We start from the raw sequence: 23,496 nt of genomic DNA, 5'->3' as shown, positions 1-23,496 counted from the left end.
TAGACTTTGTTGTTGCCATTTTTCCTCTTGCAAAAAGCCATACTTTTTTCTACTAAAAGGAGAAATTTTATTCCATAGCAAATAAAATGTCCAATCAGAACATCTCTAATAGAGTATTTTTAGAGTATTACTTTTGAATGATACTTTTAAAAAGTGAATTGATTTAGAATTGAAATCGTATTGAAATTGATATATGAAATAAAAGCGGTATCACTTTAAAGATAAGGTATCACTTTGATGGAAAATTAATAAAATTTTGTCATTTGTATAATTAATTAATTATGTTAATAAATAAAATATACTATAAAATTTTAAATAAACTAAGACTAAGTATTCGAGGAGCAAATTTCACTTTGAATTTTAAATCACTATTTATGATATATGGTCCCACAAATATTTTTATAAAACCCAAAATAAAATTGAAATTAGAACTAACATTAAAGATACTCTAGGTGAGACCTCTTTAGTCCACACTAAATTTAAATTAATAAGAGTCGTTTAAACAAATTCATAAGTTATTCTATTCCATTTTTTCTAACATATCTAAAAGAATCTAATCCAAAATTTCTTAAAAGAGAGAGTGCATTAATAATGAGTGATTTAAAACAAGTTTCACTCCGTATTCATTATTTGAGAGTCTTCACCACTTTTAAACAATCACTTTTCAGCATAAATACATTTGAAGTTTGGATATTATATGGCTATTTATCTATACTATGGTTAAATTCATTTTGATTAAAGTAAATTATTTACTTCAGCATCATCTATATTAGAACTTTTATTACCAGACTATCTCTCATAAAAGTTTTACAATAATGAGGCTAGGATAAAAAAAGAAAGCTTCTTCTCTCCTTTGAGATTTTTCTTTTTTGACAGTTAACAGAATTACATTAATTAAAAAGTGAAAAATCTAGTAGTGTACATGCATAGAATATCATACATAAATTGAAGGTCCTTTGAGGTTTAATTATTTTACAAAACAAAAGTAAACTCACATAGCTGTTTTTGCATCAACTTTGTTATTTTTCAGCAGACAAAAAAAGGGCGCAAGAGTAGGTGCCTTTTGGATTTCCCCCCATGATCTTCATCTAAATCATAAAAGAGCCAATAAAGGAAAGGCAAGAGAAATTTAAGGTGTGATTTTCATTTTTATTTTTAGTATTTTTTAAAATTTTATGAAAAAAAAATAGAATTATATTATTTTCATCATTTTCTTTTTTTTTTTTACAAAATTTTGAAAATAAAAATACTAAAAATAAAAACACACATCAAACATTCTTAAATTCTTAGTGAAAATTTATTACAAAAAGTTTTATACAACACTACACAGAATCATAAAGAATGAGATTTCAATAGCAACTGGTACTATATGTTAGTAAGTAATATTCTAAAATTACTATATGTTAAATCCTAACATAATTTTCACTTCCTTAATGAAGCGTTTCTAAATAAACTATTGGAGTGTTACTTATCTGAATTTATTAGGATTTAGAGTCACCTAATTATTAGTATAAGAGTCCTGCTAGGAGCTAATGACTTATTTATACAATGTGTACAACGAGTTATATGAATTACAAAATGAACATCACCTATAATAACCATCCGAGTACTAGGATAATAAACATCTCATGTCATAAAACAATTCATCCCAAAAGTTTAAGCTGATTTTAGGGTTCACCAAGAATCGAACTATTGACTTTTGGATCTAAAGCTCTAATAGATCTAAAGCTCTAATACCATATCATGATATCACTCATTCCAGAGGCTTACGCTGATGAAAAAAGGTAACACTAATAGTTATATCTCTAATACTCCTTAAACCTCTATTGTACGCATTGTACAAATATTCCATTGGCTCCCCCATAGTATAATAATCCTAACTATTAACTATACAGATGCTTAGTTGAATCAAAGGCAATGGTTCAACACTACAGAATATTATATATATTTTAAAAAAAAAACATCTGAAAACATCAGAGAGAAGACAAGTAGTTGAAGAACACCAATCATTTATTTTTTGATAAATAAAGAAGTCCAATAATTATATATATGGGGTCCCAATAAAGAGAACAGATATTTTGTTGGTAGTTCATAGTTGGAGTCGAATCTTCTGGACTGGAACATTATCATCATGTAATAAGTGTTTTTAACTTCTTTCTAGATATTATTGGTGGACAAAGAGTTTGCAGAAGCTCATTACATGTATATAATAAGTGTGAACTATCCAACTCAGTTGGAAAAAAAAATGTGGCTAATTGACAAATCATGCATAACAATGAAAGCTATGCCAATAAATAGAATAAATAACAGAAATCACCCTTAATTTTTTTTTTTTTTAAAAATACTCTATCCTTACCAATTTTATTTTAACAATGATTTTTTTTTTTGTATATTCAAACTTAATGTTAGTTAATACTTTATAATAAATAATAAATTATAGTGTTAATCCAATTTAGGAACTATTGTAATCTATTATTTTTAGTTAATTTATATATATACATATATATTATATTTAATCTATTCAAGTATTTTAGTATTGAATATTTACTTCTTATTTAATCTATTATTATTATTATTATTATTATTATTATTATTATTATTATTTTCACTTAAAATAATATTATATTAAATATTATTTTAAACTTTCGTTATATTTTATATTAACTTAAGTTATTTCTATAAAAAAACACTTGACGTTATTAGTGAACATGGATCAATTTGTTTAGTTTTAAATGTTCAGATAATTAATATGTATGATTTTAGGGATCCAGGTACTAATTTCACTGTATTTGACTGGCTTGTAAGTTGTAACCGTTTATAAGAGAGGTGAATTTAGATCTAGAATTAGGATGGTAAATTCTACCAAAAGTGCTTTTATTTCATTTATTTCTATTATTTTTATTTTAAATTAGATAAATTAATCTTGCTTACTAATGACATTAAATATTTTTTAATAGAAAAACTTAAAATATCCAATGAAAACCAATTTTAAGGATCTATTATATATTTTTTATTCTTTAAAAATATATTTATCTAATATAAAATTCTTCAAACTAAATTATCATTTTATTTAATAATTAAAAAATTTAATTAAATAAAAATATACACCAATTTAAAATTATTAAATAATTTAATATATTTAATTAAATTATTATCTAATAATAATTAATTATTAATTTTACATAAATATAATTAGATGTGAATTTTTACTTAAAAATAAGAAAAAATTTAGAGGACCAATAATTTTATTAAATTCTAATCAGCATGTAACCAGCAAAAGAAAGATGAATAATCTATATTATTGAATAAAATTTCATACTATTAAAATATTATTAATAACTACTTAATCACTACAAATCACAATAGTTGCTGCTCTTTAACACTCTTCTAAAAATAATTCACATTGACTTTGCCTAAATTAATAATAAGGCCACCGCACAGACAACAATGCAATACAAAGCCCACTTTCTCACACACTCACTCTCTCTCTCTCTCTCTCTCTCTCTGCCAAGTTTAAACGACGCCGTTTTGAGGATCCCTATTTTCCCCTTCTTCTCTGTCTGTTTTTTCCCTGAAAGGGGAAAAAATAATTAAAACGGAGTATCAGAAATCATAAATAAATTCCAAATCAGTTTTATTTTTTCTTTTCTTTTCTTTTCTGCATCGTCGAACCTAATTGGAACAGAAAACAAAAGCGGATCTCAGCCTCTCAGGTGAATTTTTCTTCTTCTTTCTTCGCTGTATGCTCACAAAAGAAAAATTTTCAATCTTTTATTATTAATCTGCGCTTTGAAGATTTGAACTTGTTGTTATTCTGAGTCTGGGGGTTTTATTCTTTTCTGGCGGGTGTATGATCAAGATTTGATTTTTATGATCTGATTGTGAAATTTCGTGGATTTTGATGTCTGGGGTCGTGAATTGATTTTCATTATTCGTAGCGCTGTAGTGAGAACAATGAGAAATTGAAGTACACAGAGAATCAAGGCGGATTTTCGCGTGGATCATGGTGTTTAGGTTTAATTATTTCAGTGACAGGACATTTAAGCTGTGGAATCAAACCAGAGGGTGATATGAGAATGGAAAACTCAAGGGGAGAAAGTATTTTTACCTATACAGTGTGACTTAGGGTTGCAATTAGGGATTTAGGGTTGACATTAAATGATGGCATGAAATGTTTGTATAGCTTAGGCAGGGAATACGGATTTTAAGATTGTATAATGTATTAATAACTAGGTTTAATCTGAGGAATGAATGAATTTTTTATTTCTACTGTTTGTTGGTTTGTGGTTACTGATGCATACAATTCTAGTGGCTTCATGGAACAATGGGATATACAGGAGTAGTCTCAGTGATTGTTCTCTTGGGATGATTTTTATGTTTTAGGGTTCTTGCATAAGTAGGTTTAGTTCTTTGTAACTTTGCATGGAGGATTGTTTTCATGATTTTATGCATTGGGGCAGACATGTAAGAAGCTGGGGATTAGTATAATTCTAGTTGCTTTCTATCTAGCAAAATAAAACTCTAATGGCATTTTGCTTTTATCCCTAATAATCACTATTGGGCAACTCTCCTCTGTTGAGCTTAATTTTGCCGTTGAGTTTGGTCAATAATCTTCAGATAGTATGTTATCAAATCCATCCTGTTGGACCATCTACATTGACCAATTCTGGAAACTTCACTCATGGTATGTTAAGTCCTGGGGATGTGGATGGGTTAAGTCACAAATTGCTTAAGGATTTGATAAGATAGCCTTTCATTAGGACAACCCTCTCCTTTTGAGCTAGCTTTTGTCATAATAAGGTCAGCAATCCTTAGAAATACATATCATTATATGATCTGTAGGCTTGTGAATTGTGATAGTTCAAACCTTTGATGGTTACCAGCTAGTGGTGCTGATAAAGAAGATAAACTGATGCACTTTGAGTAGTGATGTTTGTGTTACCATCTTCGTGCTTTACATGGCACTCCTATCCCTCTCTCTCCTACACACACATTCATTTTGGAATTGATTTTTGTTAACTTTTGTAAACTATTTTGCGGAGATTGCATATGTGACTTTCTATATTTCATATTCAATATATTGATTTATATATCTTCTTGATCAATGCTTAGCAGGAACATTCTTAATTGGATAATAAAGAGACAAAGTACTGTGTAAAGGCGTGCTCTTTATACTGCTTGAAGTTGTTGGATGGCAGAAAAGTCATGTATCAAGCGCCTTCAGAAGGAATACAGAGCTCTTTGTAAAGTATAGAATCTTTTGTTTTTTCAAAATTATGCTTTACTTTTTATTTTTATTCAAAGTTTATATGCTTACTGATTCTTTTGAATTAAAACTCTATACTTGTTTGTATCATTTTATTTGTTCCGTTTCACTTTTTTTTCCCCTTGTATTTTTTGCTTCTTGAATGGGTAATTTGATGTTCCAGCTTATAAAAGATAAAAGTTGAGCCATGAAAGAAGACATTTCCTTTGTATTTTTATTTTATTTTATTTTATTTCTCCCCTTTGTAGAATGTTTGTGTAGCATACTGTGTTGCACGGTATCAAAAATTGACAAATTGACATGGCATTTCTTTATTCATTTTTGAAGAAAAAATGATGAACATTGATGGTATTATTAACGTGATTATGCTCAATTTCAACGTTAAATTTGCAGGAGCCAGTGTCCCATGTTGTAGCTCGCCCATCACCAAATGATATTCTTGAATGGCGTAAGTTTGCATCACTGTTAATTGCTCATATCATTGATGTGGTACTACTATGGTCAAAAAGAAGAAATTTTTTTGTGTTGAACCTTTGTTTTGTTCATTTATCAATGTTGTGAACCTTTGTTTTGTTCATTTATCAATGTTGTAGATTCTCTGACCAAACAGGTCATAGACTCATAGTGAAGGTGCACAACAATATTACATTTGTTGCTAGGCTCACCCTCCTCAATACCATTAATATTGTCAAATAAAATGGAAAAGATTTGTCAGATGGTTAATTTTAATTTATTTCTTAGACTGGCCAATACTGATCTTATTCTAATGATGTTTCAGATTATGTGTTGGAGGGAAGCGAAGGAACACCTTTTGCAGGTTTGTCAATTTAGCAAATTGTGATTATTGCATTTCAACACGCCAATTTTTTAGTTCTATTGGGATTGTTATTTCTAACATGTCCAAGGTTATGTATTGCTATCAATTCCTATTTATGTTTTCCTCCTCTTGTTAGGTGGATATTACTACGGAAAAATCAAGTTTCCTCCGGAATATCCATATAAGCCTCCTGGAATCAGGTGATCCTTCTTGATACTGTATGCTTGTCAATTCTCATTTCCAAATGTGTTTTATCATGATATTGACTCAAACGTGTACTTTCTATATTGCAGCATGACTACACCTAATGGACGGTTCATGACGCAGAAAAAGATTTGTTTGTCTATGAGTGATTGTAAGTTCTTTTATCTGGTATAGCACAAGTCAGTTAATATTATGAGATACTGATTTTGATTTAATATTTCTGTGTTTTGCTGCTCCTGCTCCTGCTCTGCAGTTCATCCTGAAAGTTGGAATCCTATGTGGTCTGTTTCAAGGTCAGATTGATTTTAGTTATGATGTTTCGTTATGTGATTTGTTTTTTAATCTATTCATTTAGCTTTTGGATTGTGGTTATATGCTTTTACACAAGTAACCTGTATCTGAGACTGAGAGTAGTTGTAGATGTTGGTTACTTTTCTATACAGCTTTCTAATGGTCTATACTGAACTTTCTAATTTACGAATGCAGCATACTCACAGGGCTTCTTTCATTCATGGTGCGTGCCTTCTTTGTATTCTAATTAAATTCGTATTCCTTCCATTTCCTATCTTATTTCTTTGTTTGGAAGATAGTTGTCTTGGCTCACCAAATCAGAGTTATGGGATTAAAAATGCAAGTTATTGTTCCTTTATAGCTTTAGTAGCTTGCAGTTGGTACCTTGCCATGTATAGAGATTTTCTTGCGAGTTTTTGATATCTGATGGACTTCATTCTTTCAGATGGACAACAGCCCAACCACCGGCAGTGTAAACACCACCACCGCCGAGAAGCAGCGTTTAGCAAAATCTTCCCTTTCTTTCAATTGCAAGAAGTAGGTCTATTGCATCATCTTTTCACAAGTCAGCGTAGAATTTAGCAAGGTCTCTACATTTTGTCTCCCATTTTCACCATTAACTCCTCTTGCTTCGATAACTTTCCATGCAGCGCAACATTCAGGAAAATGTTCCCTGAGTATGTGGAGAAGTACAACCAGGAGCAGCAGCTTTCTGAACAAGTTCCTCCCGAGCAGGCATCATCAGAGACAGTGCCTAATGACACAAGTCCAAAGGCTCTTTTGGAGAAGAATTTGGATTCTACGGAAGAAGGAACGAAAAGAGTAGAACAGTTGAAGGTTGTAAAGAAAAACGGAAAGCAACCATTCCCAGCATGGATGATGTTATTACTATTCTCCATCTTTGGGGTTGTAATGGCATTACCATTGCTTCAGCTCTGATATCTTTATAGGTATACAAGGGTCTCTCTATAAAGGGTTCTCCTAAACTGGCTCCATAATATGTTCTTGCTTAGGGTATTGTATAGGGAAATGATGATGGACATGGAGGCTGTGTCATATGTTTTTTTTGGATGATTTTCTCCTTTGTGTCTATGTTGCCAGTTTCATGGTACTTTTGGTAGTAAATGCTATAAGAAAGTTTCAAGCTTTGATACTCTTGTACCTCTTAAATCTGTTGAGGTTCAATCTTCTTGTAGTGTTGGTTGGTGAAACACTCTTACATGTGGTGTTATAAGTCTGATCTGCACTTTACATTTTGAAATGGTAAATTAAATATTTTTGGTCTAATAATTGCTTATGTAATTTTAAGTTTAGGCAATAATTAGGTCCTAAGAATTTAAACTTGTCAGTATAGTTATCAAATAAGTTATAAGGTATAAGGTTTATTAATGGTTTTTGCTCTCCTTAATTAATTTATTTATTTTTAATATACTTCATATAATGTTAAAAACACCAAAGATTTATATTCAAGTGGCAAACCCTTCTAAAGAAGACTTTTTAATACTCCAACCTGGATTATGGGTAAATTATATTCATTTTCTTTTAAAATTTAGTAAAATTCAATTCAATTTCCCTTATCTTTAGAAACGTAGTTGTCCTTTCTTCAAATTTAACTAATACTAAACTACTAAAATGATGTTTTAGAAAAAAGAGGTCATGATGAATTCCATCAAATGTGAAAATATCCATGTAATTTTTCCGTTTTCACTATAATACAAATGTTATTAACTTGTACAACAATAGAATATTAAAATTATTTGTATAATTTTAATTGTTATGAATTAAGAAAACCAATCTAAGAATAGTGAATACAATCAGGGCTGGAAGTAAGCCGAGCTAAACCGAGTTAGACCAAATTCAAGCTTACGCTTATAAAAATTGAGCTTGGCTCACGGCTTGACTCATTAACAATCAAGCTTATTTTTTAAGCTCAATCTTGGCTCACCGAAAGCTCACGAGCTGTCTCAACTAATAAGAACATAATCTATAATTCAATAAATTATAACATTTTAAAAATATTTAAAAAGATCAATTGTTTATTTATCAATAAATTGTAAATTTTTTATTTACGTCCTACATCAAAATTATATATAAAAGATAAATATAAAATTTTAAATAATTAAGATCATTAATATATATATATATATATATATAATCGAGCTAATGAGTTGAGCTTATCCAAGTTCAAGCTCGACTTATTTAATTTATGAGCTCAATTCTATGCTCAAGCTTGGCTCACCAACTTACGAGTTTAGCTTATCGAACTATTAACGAGTCGAGCTCGAGCTTGAGCTGACTTGACTCACTTCCAGCCCTAAATACAATTATTAAAAAAAGAAAAGCTCCTTAAGTACATTGAAGTTTCAAGGCTATATAAGTCAAGGTCAATTTTTCGTTTAATTTCATTTTCCTATTCTTTCCCCCTCTTTAACATTGTGAATGTTTTAACAGTGTGAACTATTGATTGTTTTTTTTTTTTAAAAACTCCTTTTGAAAAATAGTTTTTTCCCATTAAAAAAAGCTAACCGAAAGTGAAGTGGAGGCCATTATATATATGGCCCCATGAGAGAAAATAAATTGATTTACTATAATGATGTTACCTAACCTCCTCTCAAGGAAATAAGGATGCCAAGTTCCTTTCAAAAATTTAAATCTTCTCTCCAATTTGTTTGTTGATCTTCAATTCTACCTTGAATGTTAAGTTTAGTTATTTATAGTATATGATTAGTCCTAATAATAATTGAGATTAACTAAGAAGTCAATTTTTCTCAGTCAATATAACCAATTTTTTTAAAAAAAAATTATATTAAATCCTAAATTATAAATTTTAAATCCTTAATTTTAACCATAAATCCTAATTCTAAACCCTAAATTCTATTAAAAAAAAGGTTAAAAATAATTTTACAATAAAATAACTAGTTAATACCAACCAATTAAAAATTAGTTCTCTATATTTATTCATAATGATAAATAATATGAGTAGTGTCTCCTTAAATCTTTACCATTTTCTTATTGGCATTATTAGCCTAACAGTTTGGTATGTTGGTGAATCTTGATTTTGTTGTACTAGGAAACAGGTTATATATAAGACAATATATAATATCCATTCACTCACATATATTTATGTAATATAATTGCACCTTCTAAATCACATAAATTTCTTAATATAATTGCACCACTATGAGTGTTTCTGTCATTTCTCCATAAACTGGCCTTGTGATTGTGATGTCTTGTTGAGGAGCTGTTGAACTTTGCTTTTTGTGATCAAAGATGGTAAATTTTCCAACCCCATGTGAATTAAATTTGCTGTATAAGTTAGAAGCTAATTTTATTTTATTTTATTTTATTTTATTTTTGAAGGACTACTACTTTCCACTATATGACATAATTCTTGTTAGGTAGGATGAGGAAGCATCACACTCAAGGAAGAGCTTTCTAGCCAAGTTGGCAACCATCAACCTTAGAAAATTTTTGAATTCATCTTTCTCTTGAAGTTCTTCTGATTCTGCTCAAGCTTTTTATTAGTTTTTTGTTTACAATGATGAACTCTGATGAATCACATCCAAGATATGAAGAAAATCATCACTATGATGACTATGGATTTTATCTACAAGAAGATTTTTCTCAGGTAACATGTATATATATATATATATATATATATGCTTCATTCTTGGTTTAATTTTGCATATATATTAATGTATATGATTATGTGATTTTGCATATCTTGAAGATTCCGATAAATATGTTTCAATTGATAAAGTAACTCGTAAAATTATCAAATTTTTAAGATAATCTGAAAATTGTTACGAATGTAAACATTTAGATCTCTGGATCGAGTTTACCGTTTTATTATTTAGGTGAACTTTTGAGTTAGATGATCACAATAAGCATGCCGCAAAATATTTTGGCATTTATTAGTATTTTTCTTAGGAGGTTTAATTTTGAGTTATATCATGAATAACATGTTTTCTAACTCCATATTATTTTGCTTTTGATTATATATAGTTCTTAGAGGAAGCAAGACAATATGGGAAGGAAGCAAAACTGAAGAGTTGTTCATCATCATTAGTGCACCCTGAAGAATCAAGAGGAAAATTCAAAGAGAATAAGAAGAACAAGAAGGGAAAGAAATCATGGAAGAATTCATTGGTTTCATGGTTGAAATCTGAGAATAAAAATAAAAGTACTAAGTCAAATGCTTATTATAGTAGTGAAAAGCATCATGGGCATGTTTCTGGTCCAATAACACAAAACAAAAACATTGATGAAAGGAAGCAATGGAGTTCAACATCTTATTATTCTGGCCCATTAACAAGTTTCTTTAAAGGCACAAAGAGAAAGGAGAGTGATATACCTTATATGTCACTTCACCAAGGAAACCATGCTAATTCACATAACTATGGTCCCCTTTATTTGGTTACTTGAATGTTGTTCATGTATTAATAATATTATCACTATCATAGATTGCAAATTCCTACTTTTATTTTTATTTACGTGATATTAAATTTAGTGGCAAATGCATTAGCATTGGGTGAATTTAGATAAGTTTGATAGCATATGTAATTGAATGAATAGTTTAATTATGTTGTATTTGGCTTTGAATATGAGCTGCATATGGATTTGTTTATAAGAATACCAGAAATTCAAGAATAGGAAGATCATAAAAATCATGTTATATATATGTTCTTGTTTCAAAGTCCAGACTATTTCTGCTGCCAATTTTTTCCCCTTAATTTTGAAAGTCTTATGAGTGCTCAAGCCCAAACAAATTAAGTAAGTATAATTTATAAATATATTTATCTTTAGTGCTTGTTTTGACGCCATTAAATTGATAAAAAAAAGATATTTCTTCAATAGAAAAGATCTGTTTTTATTTTTTTGCGTAGTTGATAAATTTCTAGTAATAAAAATAAAAGTACTAGAAATATTAAAAAATATTTTTTTTTGAGAATCTACGATTACCTCTTTTTTTTAAAAGATCTTTTTTTTAAAAGAAATTATTTTTTACGTAATAAATAAATAAAAAAATACTTTTATATAGTTATACCTAAACATAATTGATAAATAAAAGATTTTTTTGTAGAAAATATCTAAATATAAAATTACTTTTACTTTTTTACGTAAAATCTTTTAAAAAAATATAATTTAAATTTTTTTTTTTTAGAAATTCACTCAAACACGTCCTTATTCATACACTCACCTGAGAAGTTTTTTTCATTAATGAAATGTAAAATTCATGTTTCATCCAATAATAAAAAGAATGTGTCAGCTTGATGTGCATAAAAGAAAAAGAAAAAAAAAAGACAAGAAACTTTTTTAATAAAAGTACAAGTAACTTTTTCATTTGTTAAAAATGTTTATGGCTACATTTTCATGCTCACTATAATAACCAATTCTTGATTAGTGTTTCATTGTCTCCTCCCAACGATCATTATAATATTTTTACATTTTTTTAATGTAAAAAGAGAAAACTACTCAATTATATATAGGTAAAAATACTGATTAACTAAAAGAATAATATTATTAAGAGTATTCATAGATCAGAATATTTATAAATTTATAGTATTTATCTATTCTGATCTGTAATTTGCTAATATAATTCGATCTGCATAATAATCGAATTCAATTTGTATTTTAATTAGATCGGATTACGGATATTACATCTATATTTACATATCTGATTTGCATATCCACATCAAATAATAAATAAATAAATAAATAATATATATGATTTATGTTTTATTTTAATGAATAATTATTATTTATATATGTTGTATTATTTTATTTTTGTTATTTAAAAAAAGTTAGTTTGATAATATTTTAAAAATAAACATATTTAAAAGAGTGAAAGAGGAGTTTTATTTTTTTTTAAGAAATAAATTTTTTTAATATATTCTCTATTTTACAAATATATCTGATAGGGGCGTTCAAAATCGATCCGGACCGAACTAAACCGATGAACCGAACTGAAAAAATCGAAAATCGAATTAATTGAAAATCGAAAAAACCAAAAAATGATATTTTGCAGTTTTTTTGCGATTCGGTTCGATTTTTGGTTCTTACCACCAAAACTCTAACCGAACCGAACCGATTCTTCCCAAAACCCTAAATATTAAAAACTACCTGCCCCACCCCCCGAACGCGTTACCTTCCTTACTGCTGCGCGAGTCCCTCCCCAAATCCCCCATGGAAACCTAAGTACCTAACCCCCGAATCCCAGATCGGAGCCAGCCTGCCTGAGATCTCGCCCTCTGCAGCTTGCACAGTGCACACCCACTCACCCAGACCCAGCCACGGAGCCAGCCTGAGCCACGCACCTCCTTGAGACTCAAAGCCACGAAGACGAAGATCCCCCACCGCCGGTGCACCACGAAGACGAAGATCCCTCAACACAGCACCTCGCCTGGCTCGCCAGCACCATCCAGCGGCACCCCAGCGCCACCAACAGGACCGATCTGGCCACCTGCAGCACCGTTTGTGGCCACCCATAGCAGTACTGCTGCGTTTCTGGCCTGGCCACCCACAACACAGCAGCCACCGGTTGGCCTTCTTCCAGTGCTCTTCCTCCTTCCCATCCACTTGACTTCAGGTTTGATTTTCTCTCCTTCTATGTATCTGAAGCAATTAGACATATTGGGTTTATAATTATGAAATAGTTAGGGTTTGATTTTGTTAATTATAATTTCTATGATTCTAAGTTGCTGGATTTGTTTAGGGTTTTGTTAATTTCTTGTTAATAACTCTGATTCTGTGCTTCTGAGTTGCTGGGTTCAAATTTGCTTGTTTTGCTTAGTTCAAGTTCTGTGAGTCTGTGATTATGTGTTTCTGAATTGATTTTTGGTTTTCTGCACTTATTTTGCTTGTTTTGAAATTTTGTTAATAATACTAATGATTACTGTGTTTGTTTAATGATTTTGTTAATTTGAGTTGTTTATTTTGAGTTGATTTTGTGATTTAATTTATTAGTAATTCTGATTCTGTAATTCGGAGCTGCTGGGTTTAATTTATTTTTACTTGTTTTGAGTTGATTTTGTGATTTATTTGTATTCAATTTCTGTTCAATCTATTTGTTCATTATTGCTGATTGTTGTTCATTGTTGTTCATTATTTGTTCATTGTTGCTGATTGTTGTTCATTGTTCATTGTTGCTGAATTTGAGGTGATGAATTTTGTCTTATCACTCCAGAAGAACTACCAATTTGTTGAAGAACTTATGAAGTTCTTTTTGCTAGAACTTGTGGTGGAGTTTACCGTTGTCTGGTGGTTTGATTTCTTGGGAACAATGTTCAGTTTGTTCCATGTCACAGTTTGCTCCTGTAAAGAACATGCTGACAACTGTGTTAAACCATCTATTAACAACATCACCAAAGAGGGTTCAAGTTTTTTTATGTTCCAATCTATATAGTTGAAAATCAGAATTTGTCTTGTATTCAGAATTTCAACTTTGCCATTGGGGTATGCTCGGAGGAGGAGTGGTTCCAAGTCGCCTACATCATTAAAAGCAGTATGGAGGCAGTTCATTGCTCGAACAGTGATTGGATGAACCTCGCATGAATAAGAGATTCCGAATTTGGAAGGCACCTCGTCCTTCCTAGAATAATAATCCCTGGTTGTCTCTCCTAATTTTCTTTTCAGCTCCACCATGTCGGCCTTCATGGAGACATCATCCGGAAACAGTGACCGCCACATAATAAGGAATTCATGTATTATTTAAAAAATTGAAAAACCTTAGAGAAATTCATCAATGCAGACATCTCATTTTGAACTGTTCAAAATGAGATGTCTGCATTGATGAATTTCTCTGATGTTTTTTAATTTTTCAAATAATACATGAATTACTTGTTATGTGGCGGTCACTGTTTCCGGATGATGTCTCTATGAAGGCCGACATGGTGGAGTTGAAAAGAAAATTAGGAGAGGCAACCAGGGATTATTATTCTAGGGAGGACGAGCTGCATTCCGAATTCGGAATCTCTTATTCATGCGACATTCATCCAATCACTGTTCGAGCAATGAATCGCCTCCATACTGCTTTAATGATGTAGGCAACTTGGAACCACTCCTCCGAGCATACCCCAATGGTGAAGTTGAAATTCCAATATGGCCGGCAGGATCAGACTGAGCTGCTTGACTATTTCAACATAATGCGGAGGCCACGGGATCTTCAATGTTGAGCATGTTAGATTGTCTCAGTTTTGACACTTCTCATGTTCCAGTAGTTGATCCTAAATTGTGAAGAATTCATCAAGACTTTTCGAGCTCTGCTAGATGGCAATAAAGGTAAAATTGTTCAAATACATTTTTAATTACATGTTCTCCATACCCATATTTCAACTTCTATTAGTATTATTGTTCATTTTACAGTCACACTTTAATTGGACTAAAATTCACTGGATTAAGATGGTATTCTATTAAACCTTTCATTTTGTGTATAACAAGTCAATCATGTGCATTGTTTTTATGCACCAGTTATTGGATGAGTATGCTTATGAAAAATGAATGAGAACACCTATCCACATGCATAATAGATGTCAGTATATTTCATCTGTTAATTCTTAACAATTTAATCTAGGTTTAATTATTCTGTTGGTCCTTATAGTTTTACGAAATTTTCAATTAAGTCACTATATTTTTTTTCCTTTTAATTAGGTTCTCATACGTTACTTTTTTTTTCAATTAAATCCCTACCGTGACAAAAACGTCTAAAATAACAGAATATTCTTTTAAAAAAACGAATATTCTCTCTTTTAGGATAGCAGAACAGTCTTATATTTTTAAAATTCCAAAACAACCCTTCTCACTTCCACACTCACATATAGCTCTCTCTGAATTCCGCTGTTCGCAATTTATATATAAACCCAAACAATAGGGGCGCGTGAGCTCCACCTCCTCAACGGTCTCACTCTGACACACTCTCCCTCCCTTCGCTTCCTTCTGCAACCTCTCTCTGCGGTTCTTCCCTCACCACACCACTACTCTCTCCTCTTTCTTCTTCTTTTTTCTGTTTCTGTTTTACAGTAATAGGGTTTTACGGTTCATCTTCTTCCCGCACATTTCAATGCCGGAGAAGTCCAGGAAGGTACCTTTCACGGAACAAGACTCAGCAAAGCTCCTAGAAAGGTATTATTATTTATTTCTTTATTTTGATTATTTTATTTTATATTGTTATTTTAGTGATTTTTGCGGTGAAGTTTGAGCATGATTGGGGATTTTCTTCATCTGTTTTTATCTAGCAGGTATGATGCAACGACGGTGTTAACTTTGCTTCAGGAACTTGCGCACTATCCTCATGCGAAGATCGATTGGAATGAGTTGGTGAAGAAACATCAACTGGCATTTCCACCGCCAGAGATTATCAGATGGTGTGGCGCCACTTGGCCTACCGTCATGCCCTTGCTGAAAATCTTGAAGATGGTGCTCAACCTCTGGTTTGTGATTTTAGTTATATTATTTAATTATAAAAGAAAAAAATTTCTTGGGGTCATAAGATGAAATAATAAAGTTATGACAGTGGTTATAGTTGAATTTGTCAGGGATATGAATCTATAGTTACCACTTGCAGGAAATAAAAACTTGTCAATGCTTGTGCACATCATGCTAGTTCAGGCCTTCAGGGCCATATATCTTGTTTATGGAGACTATGTAAAATCATGGTATACCAAAGGCCCTGAAGGAAAAAGAAACATTGATGCTCTTCTGCTTGAATCTTAACTTCTTGTGTTTTCTCCTTAGCCTTGTGTTTTATTGAATGTAGCAGGTCTATTCAAGTTGATTCTTGAATTGAATATAACATGATATAGCAGTTCTAATCAGATTGATCCTTGAATATCATCTTTGACTTTAAAATGGGTCTTTAAAGACCATTTTGAAGTATATTTGCTATCAGATAACATTACTGAGTATCACATTGTATGTCTAATCTTGGCATGTGTAGTTTCTGCTTATTAAGAATTTGTTTTTGTATATCAGAAGTTTATTGTCACTAACCAATTTGTATAAATTTGATAGTTCCAGCATGAACTTTACATGTCCTTCATATTGCGAGCTTAATAGTTTCTTTCTGGTGTATAATGTAAATGCTTTACACTTTCTGAATTGCTGTGTTATTTACACCAGGTGAAGAAAATTACAATACACACAATGAAAGATGTGGTTGAAAATTTGGAGAAAGCACGGTTAATGTTTGCGATCTTTACTCCTATCTGGTTTGCATTGTGATGCATGCATGATTTGATTACAATGTTCACTTTGATAAGGCATTGTTAGATTATTGTTTCTAGGTTCATGAATCATGACTATGAATTTAAGTTTATTATTTGATTTACTAAATTGGTGATTTTTATACAGGTCTGGGAAAAGTGAGGTTCGGGATGGTTGCATATGTTTGCTGATGAATTGAAGTCTGCTCTCTCGGCTCTTTCAGAATTTTTCTCGGCTCAAAACCGTGCGTTATCAATGTTATTACATAGCTTTGTGGTTTTTTAGTGTGTACCATGATATGATAAAGACACAAATTATATTCTATGAATCCACACAAATGTAAAATGTTACATTATCATAATGAATATATGCTTATTACTATTATTTCTATTTCATTTTATCCATTTTTTTTAGGTTCTTAAGATAAGGTATTTTGAATGTAAAAAAAAAGAAGGTATTTTTGGTACAATTTATATATAAATAAGCAAAAAAATGATAGTGACAAAATAAAATGAATTATAAGAATATTTTTCATATCTTAGAATTATTGAATATGGATTATAGGAATATCTTTCATTGAATATTTATAGTTTTATCGAATTTTTAATTAAGTCTCTATATTTTTTTTTCTTTTCAATTAGGTTCCTAAGGGTATAAAAGTAATTTCACAATTCACTAACATTTTTTTGACGTTTAACGTTAATAGGGATTAAATTGAAAAAAAATAACGTATAGGGACCTAATTAAAAAGAAAAAAAATATAGGGACTTAATTAAAAATTTTGCAAAACTATAAGGACCAACAAAGTAATTAAACCTTTAATCTAATATATGCTCTAGCAGAAACTAAAGGAATTTAGAATAAGAGGTATACAAATTTATAATGCTCTATTTAGATTTGTTTTTTTTTTGTAAATAACTATCTCATATGTATGTAATCATGTTCCTATGAGATATTATTGCTTATGTTCATCCTCCATGATTTTAGAGAAAATATTTATTAGTTGCATGATCTTTAGTTAACTAGATAAGAAAATTAATGGATGTCAATGCTCCTAAACTCAGATGCATAAGTCTTATACGGACTACAAAATTCGAATAAAATATGTTTACATAGTAGTAATTTTATTTCTTAGGGGCTCAACACTTAGCTTTGACTTTTGCTCTTTAAGACAGTCTAATTACTCTAAGAATGTTATCTTAATGGATGTATATATCACTTCAGCTAGTTAACTATTTTCCTTATTCTGATTTTTGCTATAGATCTATTTTTGTCATACTTTTATCTGATAGGATGCAGTGAAAGATTCATTTGAATAGCACATCTTGTTTTTGTTTGATTTTTCTAGGTCCTGAGCATCCCACCCCTTGAGGCACGCAAGATTATTGGAGAGGAGGGTTGGTCTAAAATACAAGGATTGAATACGGAAATACATTGTCTTCTTTTAGTTTAAAAACTTGATGTTCTGATACACTCCAAATGTCATTGTGTTAAGCTTTTGAACTCTAAAACTTTGTGTGTCTATTATACTTTGATTTTATAGTCAAATTATGCAGTGGTTTATGATAGATTTTAGATTTGATGTGCTTATCTTATTCACAGAGAGATATATCCTGTGATGCCAATACTTCCATGTTCAATTATAATTTGTTTTTGTTTTTTATTTTATCAGGGCCTTCAATTGTTTTTTATTTTATAATATAATTATCTTATCTTTTTTTACTTTTTTTGTATTTTTTAATTTTTTTGCCAATTCAGTTAGAATAATATTTTCTAAAATAGTGGAGCTGTTTAGTCTGTTTTTTTCTTGAGTGTTTTTTACTCTGTTATTTATCAAAAAATTATTTCTAAATGTATTATTATATTAAGTTATGTTATATTATTACTAAAATTATTTATTTGAATGAGTGAGCAGAATAAATTAATCATGAATTTTGAACTCATAAATATGCATTTGACCTACTGGAAAGTAGATATTAGTAAAAGCGGTGAGAATTAAGTTGAGGGTATCACGATGATTCTCATTTTCAAACCTGCACTTTCAGTGTTTCACCATAAATACTGAACAGGCTTTTTTGAGAGCTAGACGAATGCTTCACGAAGTAAGTAGGAGAGGAAGCGGTGGTTGATTGATTTCTTTGCTGTTATTTGGGTAATTTGGTTTGAGAAGAATGATAGAGTGTTCCGTAATCAAGGCTCAGGTGTAGTGAAAATCGTTAACAGGTCCTTTATGCTATCGGACGAGTGGCTTGGTGGTACTACTCTTGGTTGTTGATGGCAATTATAATTGTATATTGCAAGACTCTTCATATCTTGCTCCTCTTATTTTGACCCTTTGTACTTGAAGTAGAAAATTGGATAAGCATCTCCATGGGACATTGTTTTGGAGCCCTCCTACTGTTTTGTCAGAGAAAAAAAAAAGATGGAACGTTGGAGAGGAACTCGCTTGAGTTCCTTCACGCATTTCAAAACAAGGGAGTTCCTCTGAATGGAGACTCCCATTAGCCAATCTACACTTGCCAAATGACAAGTTAGATAAAAAATAAATAATTCTATAAAATATTAATTAATTAAATAATTATATTATATAATTAAATAATAATTAATTCAATAATAATTATAATGACTAATTATATCAAATATTGATATTTTTATTTAATTAAAAATTTATATTAATTAATTAACTAATAATTAATTAAGTAATTAAATTATAATTAATTATTAATAATTAAAATAATTAAATAATTAAATTTTTATTTAATTAATAATTTATATTAATTATTTATATCATAATTAATATTAAATATTATTTATATTTATATTATTATATTAATTTAGCCGTTGCAAAACTAGCCGTTATAAAAATAGCTGTTAGAAACTAGTTGTTACTATGTTACCGTTATTATTAATAAATTAATATTTTGTTACTCTATATATACCACTTAGATACACTTCTATTCTCACACTCTTTACTACTATTCTTCATCTTCTTCCAAGTTTACAAAATCAAAATTCTGCTACTATTATTTTTTATTCGAAAAAATAGATCCAAACCAACTCAACTCTTTCTTCAATTACTTACAAAACTTTTCTCAAATTACAAATACCCAACAATCTCAAACCTCAAACTCTCAAGTTCCAAATCAAAACTTCATACTACCAAATACATTTCAAAATCCAAATCCACAAAATCTTTCTAATTTCATGTTTCAAGCTCCTTATAATAATCAATTTCCTATATTCCAACTGCAAAATCAAAATTCACAAACACCCCATTTTTCATTTTCATCCATATTTAACTCCTCTATCGGAAATGTTACTCCAACTTCCTTGCCCTTTCCAACTCAATTTAGTGCATCAAGACATAACTCATCTGGTGTTGGTGGCTCTTCTAACCCATCCTCTCATACTCCTATACAATCTAGTCCAAATTCACAATATTCAGATTTTGCCAACCCTCGTGGATTAGATGCTATCGACCTCAATGATGATGATATTGAAGATCGGAGGCAAGATAGTATTCAACACTGACATTGGAAAGAGGATGAGATGCTGATCAGTGCATGGTTAAATGTTTCAACTGACCCAATAGTTGGTACCGATCAAAAGGGGAAAACATTTTGGAGTCGAATTCATAGCTACTGTGTAGAATTTTGCTCCGACATGACAAGGGGGTATTTACTCGAAGATTCAGAAGAAGAAAATATCGATAGAAGCTCTATCCCAATTACTCGTAGATGGATCAACAAAGATCGAGAAGCAGGACATGATCGCCTTTACCAAGATTACTTTGCAGATGAACCGGTGTATAATGCTGACATTTTCCGACGAAAATTTCGAATGAGAAGAGATGTGTTCCTTCGGATAGTAGACGCTCTCTCAAACGTCTATCCGTATTTCCAATAGAGGGTTGATGCAACTGGAAGAAGAGGCTTGTCGCCACTCCAGAAATGTACCACTGCAATACGGATGTTAGCATTTGGCGTAGCAGCTGATGCTGTTGATGATTATGTGCGCATAGGCGAGAGCACTACAATTGAATGCTTGGAAAAATTTGTTGAAGGTGTCATTTTCATGTTCCAGGATGAATACTTGCGAAAACCCAATCCAAATGACGTACAATGCCTGCTACAAATAGCGGAGGGTCGTGGCTTCCCTGGCATGTTGGGTAGCATTGACTGCATGCATTGGCAATGGAAAAATTGTCCAAAGGCGTGGAAAGGTATGTACATGAGTGGTTATCGTGGGGTTGCAACCATAATACTTGAGGTTGTAGCATCTTCAGACCTTTGGATATGACATGCGTTCTTTGGAGTTTCTGGTTCAAATAACGATATCAACGTGTTAGATCGTTCTCCAGTGTTTGATGATATTCTAAATGACCGTCCTCCGGAGGTAAATTATACTATTAATGGTAATAATTATACAATGAGATACTATTTAGCAGATGGTATTTATCCTGAATGGGCCACATTTGTCAAATCAATCTCAAAGCCACAAGGGGAGAAACGCAAGTTATTTGCACAATATCAAGAAGGGCAAAGAAAAGATGTGGAACGAGCATTCGGAGTGTTGCAAGCACGCTTTGCAATTATACGTGGTCCAGCTCGTTTTTGGAAAAAGAAGAAGCTCGCCAACATAATGAGAGCTTGTATTATATTGCATAATATGATTGTTGAGGATGAAAGAGACACTTATGCAGGAAATTTTACTCAAAGCTTAGAGTATGATGATGTTGAAAATGGCTTATCACAACCTCAGTTGGGAGAAGAAGATTTTGCACCATACCATCAATTTCTCCAAAGAAATGCCCAACTTCGAAATAGGCAGCATCATAGACAATTGAAAGAGGATTTGATTGAACACATATATGGCAATTTCACAATGCTTGTCGTCAACTATAGAGTTTAATTATGTTTTTCTTTGTATTAAGTAATTTTACAAATTAGTGTAATCCCGAATTATATATTATGTATTATTGTTATATATGAATTTATTTAATATTAATATCTTTTAATAGTGAATTGTTTTTAAATTTAAATATTTAAATTACATTATTAAAAAAAATTAATTACATTAATTTCAAGTATTTTAATTAATTAATTAAGTGGGACCATAACAAGGACTAAAGTTAGTTCCTCCTAATGGAAAAGAGAGAGATGTTTTAAGTTCCTATTTATTGTTTATGACGCAAAAACTGATGTGGAGTTACTTTTTATGACAGGTGGAGTATAAACAGGAACTGAGAGATACTCTGTTCTTAGATATTAAATTAGTATATTTGTGTCTTTTTCATAGAAAGAATATAAAAATATTAATAAAATAAATTATTTTTTATTATTTTTATTAAATTTTTATAATTATATATTTTTTAAATTTTTGTGTGCGAAAGAAAATGAGATTAAATTAAAATTGTTCCTTTTTTTTCTCAAAAATTAAAATTTTCCTATTGTAATCCACGCTACCTTCTAACTGTAAACTTTTTCGAATATTTTTTTTTATTCAAAACTTTTTTTAATATTTCTACCTTGAACTTAGATTTCCTACAAAATAAAAAGAAGTGTGTTATCCAAATTAAAAAATACAAGTCCATTTACTCATTCATTCAAAAATATAGCTGCACTCTACGTGTAATTGACAAAGTATCCTGTTAGTATAAGGGAACTGCAGGTGCAGTTTCTCCAACAGTGCGTTTCTGCAGTTTCTCCAACAGTGCGTTTTAGGTTAATATACATATATATATATATATATATATATATATATATATATATATATATATTGGACCAGAATGTGTATATGATTTATATATTTGTTAATTTAATTTTTGTTGGATAACCATGAATTGGGCCGGTCCTAATGATAAATTACATATTCAGGTCAATGCAACATCTCGTGGGGCCAAGTCCAATCATTTATTAAATTTTATGGGACACATTTGAAAAAGAGACTTGTTATACATTTAAGTATTTTTTTTATCCAAGATCATTTAAGTAGGTCCAACATCAACAAAAATCACTTTCATTAAAGGAGCGTATCACACGTGCGTTTCATAAACACAACTCTTCGTCTTCGTCTTTGTCTTCTTTTTCTTCGCGCACGCAGATTCTTCTTCTTCTTCTTCTTCTTCTTCTTTCGTTATAGTCATCACCAACAACACCAACATTTTGCTCGGTTAAGTGGAGTTACTCATTTTAATTCAGTTGATTGTTAATGTATTCAGTTAAGTCTTTGTACATGCAGAAATATTTTTCTTACTGATTGAATATTTATCACGTTTTATTCAGCACATGATTGGTGTTCGGTTCAGTAGTGTTGGTCATTTCAGTTCACCTGATTGTTATGTGTTCAGTTAAGTCCTTGTACATGTAGAAATATTTTTCTTGATGATTAAATATTTATAACGTTTTATTCAGAACATCAATAGTATTGGTTCAGTGGAGTTGCTCATTTTGATTTACTTGATTGTTAGTGTCTTCAGTTGAGTCCTTGTGCATGCAGAAATATTTTTTTTTGTTGATTTAATATTTGTCACGTTTTATTCAGCACATGATTGGTATTCGGTTCAGTGGTGTTGGTCATTTCGGTTCACCTGATTGTTAAGTGTTCAGTTGACTTCTTTTGCATGAAAAAATGCTATTCTTGATGATTTAATGTTTATAACGTTTTATTCAGCACATGAATGTTGCTTGGTTTAGTGGAGTTGTTCATTTTGATTCAC

The 23,496-nt window shown here is 30.7% G+C and overlaps 4 protein-coding genes across 15 annotated transcripts; all 4 read left to right on the top strand.

The window, feature by feature from the left end:
• The first annotated feature begins 3,465 nt into the window (after positions 1-3,465).
• On the top strand, positions 3,466-7,797 carry LOC130961583 (ubiquitin-conjugating enzyme E2 34-like). 2 transcript variants are annotated; one of them, XM_057887539.1, is made up of 10 exons: positions 3,466-3,713; positions 5,116-5,248; positions 5,660-5,714; positions 6,045-6,083; positions 6,220-6,283; positions 6,377-6,438; positions 6,541-6,580; positions 6,774-6,801; positions 7,024-7,115; positions 7,229-7,797. In XM_057887539.1, the coding sequence occupies exons 2-10, from the start codon at positions 5,192-5,194 to the stop codon at positions 7,515-7,517; spliced, it is 726 nt and encodes a 241-aa protein (XP_057743522.1). In that variant the 5' UTR covers positions 3,466-3,713; positions 5,116-5,191; the 3' UTR covers positions 7,518-7,797. The 2 variants fall into 2 exon arrangements, with proteins under 2 accessions (XP_057743522.1, XP_057743523.1); XM_057887540.1 differs by having other exon boundaries at positions 3,482-3,713; positions 5,113-5,248.
• A 1,932-nt stretch (positions 7,798-9,729) lies between these two features.
• Positions 9,730-11,223, top strand: LOC130962201 (uncharacterized). 3 transcript variants are annotated; one of them, XM_057888339.1, is made up of 3 exons: positions 9,730-9,851; positions 9,981-10,206; positions 10,584-11,223. In XM_057888339.1, the coding sequence occupies exons 2-3, from the start codon at positions 10,117-10,119 to the stop codon at positions 11,001-11,003; spliced, it is 510 nt and encodes a 169-aa protein (XP_057744322.1). In that variant the 5' UTR covers positions 9,730-9,851; positions 9,981-10,116; the 3' UTR covers positions 11,004-11,223. The 3 variants fall into 3 exon arrangements, with proteins under 3 accessions (XP_057744322.1, XP_057744323.1, XP_057744320.1); XM_057888340.1 differs by having other exon boundaries at positions 9,977-10,206; XM_057888337.1 differs by having other exon boundaries at positions 9,939-10,206.
• A 3,171-nt stretch (positions 11,224-14,394) lies between these two features.
• On the top strand, positions 14,395-17,178 carry LOC130961476 (uncharacterized). 9 transcript variants are annotated; one of them, XR_009079563.1, is made up of 4 exons: positions 14,418-15,698; positions 15,815-16,006; positions 16,695-16,783; positions 16,926-17,178. XR_009079563.1 is itself a non-coding variant. In XM_057887403.1 (3 exons), the coding sequence occupies exons 1-3, from the start codon at positions 15,637-15,639 to the stop codon at positions 16,975-16,977; spliced, it is 309 nt and encodes a 102-aa protein (XP_057743386.1). In that variant the 5' UTR covers positions 14,395-15,636; the 3' UTR covers positions 16,978-17,178. The 9 variants fall into 9 exon arrangements, 4 of the variants coding, with proteins under 4 accessions (XP_057743386.1, XP_057743388.1, XP_057743387.1 ...); XR_009079566.1 differs by having other exon boundaries at positions 14,420-15,698; positions 16,695-16,759; XR_009079567.1 differs by having other exon boundaries at positions 14,421-15,698; positions 16,695-16,753.
• Positions 17,179-20,441: 3,263 nt separating this feature from the next.
• LOC130962467 (uncharacterized) lies at positions 20,442-21,689 on the top strand. Its single transcript, XM_057888674.1, has 3 exons — positions 20,442-20,582; positions 20,685-21,000; positions 21,127-21,689. Exons 1-3 carry the CDS (start codon positions 20,442-20,444, stop codon positions 21,687-21,689), a joined length of 1,020 nt encoding a protein of 339 aa, XP_057744657.1.
• Positions 21,690-23,496: the final 1,807 nt, after the last annotated feature.

Source organism: Arachis stenosperma, chromosome 2 (assembly GCF_014773155.1).
Source record: "Arachis stenosperma cultivar V10309 chromosome 2, arast.V10309.gnm1.PFL2, whole genome shotgun sequence".
NCBI lineage: Eukaryota > Viridiplantae > Streptophyta > Magnoliopsida > Fabales > Fabaceae > Arachis > Arachis stenosperma.
Note: the sequence above shows the minus strand (reverse complement) of the source record. Positions and strands in the feature narration are given on the sequence as shown.

Coding starts and splice junctions, on each gene's coding strand:
- LOC130961583 (XM_057887539.1), top strand. CDS start 5,192: ATGGCAGAAAAGTCATGTATCAAGCGCCTTCAGAAGGAATACAGAGCT. Junction 5,249..5,659: donor AATACAGAGCTCTTTGTAAA/GTATAGAATCTT, acceptor TTAAATTTGCAG/GAGCCAGTGTCCCATGTTGT. Junction 5,715..6,044: donor AAATGATATTCTTGAATGGC/GTAAGTTTGCAT, acceptor ATGATGTTTCAG/ATTATGTGTTGGAGGGAAGC.
- LOC130962201 (XM_057888339.1), top strand. CDS start 10,117: ATGATGAACTCTGATGAATCACATCCAAGATATGAAGAAAATCATCAC. Junction 10,207..10,583: donor TACAAGAAGATTTTTCTCAG/GTAACATGTATA, acceptor GATTATATATAG/TTCTTAGAGGAAGCAAGACA.
- LOC130961476 (XM_057887403.1), top strand. CDS start 15,637: ATGCCGGAGAAGTCCAGGAAGGTACCTTTCACGGAACAAGACTCAGCA. Junction 15,699..15,811: donor TCAGCAAAGCTCCTAGAAAG/GTATTATTATTT, acceptor GTTTTTATCTAG/CAGGTATGATGCAACGACGG. Junction 16,007..16,925: donor AAGATGGTGCTCAACCTCTG/GTTTGTGATTTT, acceptor ATTTTTATACAG/GTCTGGGAAAAGTGAGGTTC.
- LOC130962467 (XM_057888674.1), top strand. CDS start 20,442: ATGACAAGGGGGTATTTACTCGAAGATTCAGAAGAAGAAAATATCGAT. Junction 20,583..20,684: donor ATTACTTTGCAGATGAACCG/GTGTATAATGCT, acceptor TATTTCCAATAG/AGGGTTGATGCAACTGGAAG. Junction 21,001..21,126: donor TTGTCCAAAGGCGTGGAAAG/GTATGTACATGA, acceptor TCAACGTGTTAG/ATCGTTCTCCAGTGTTTGAT.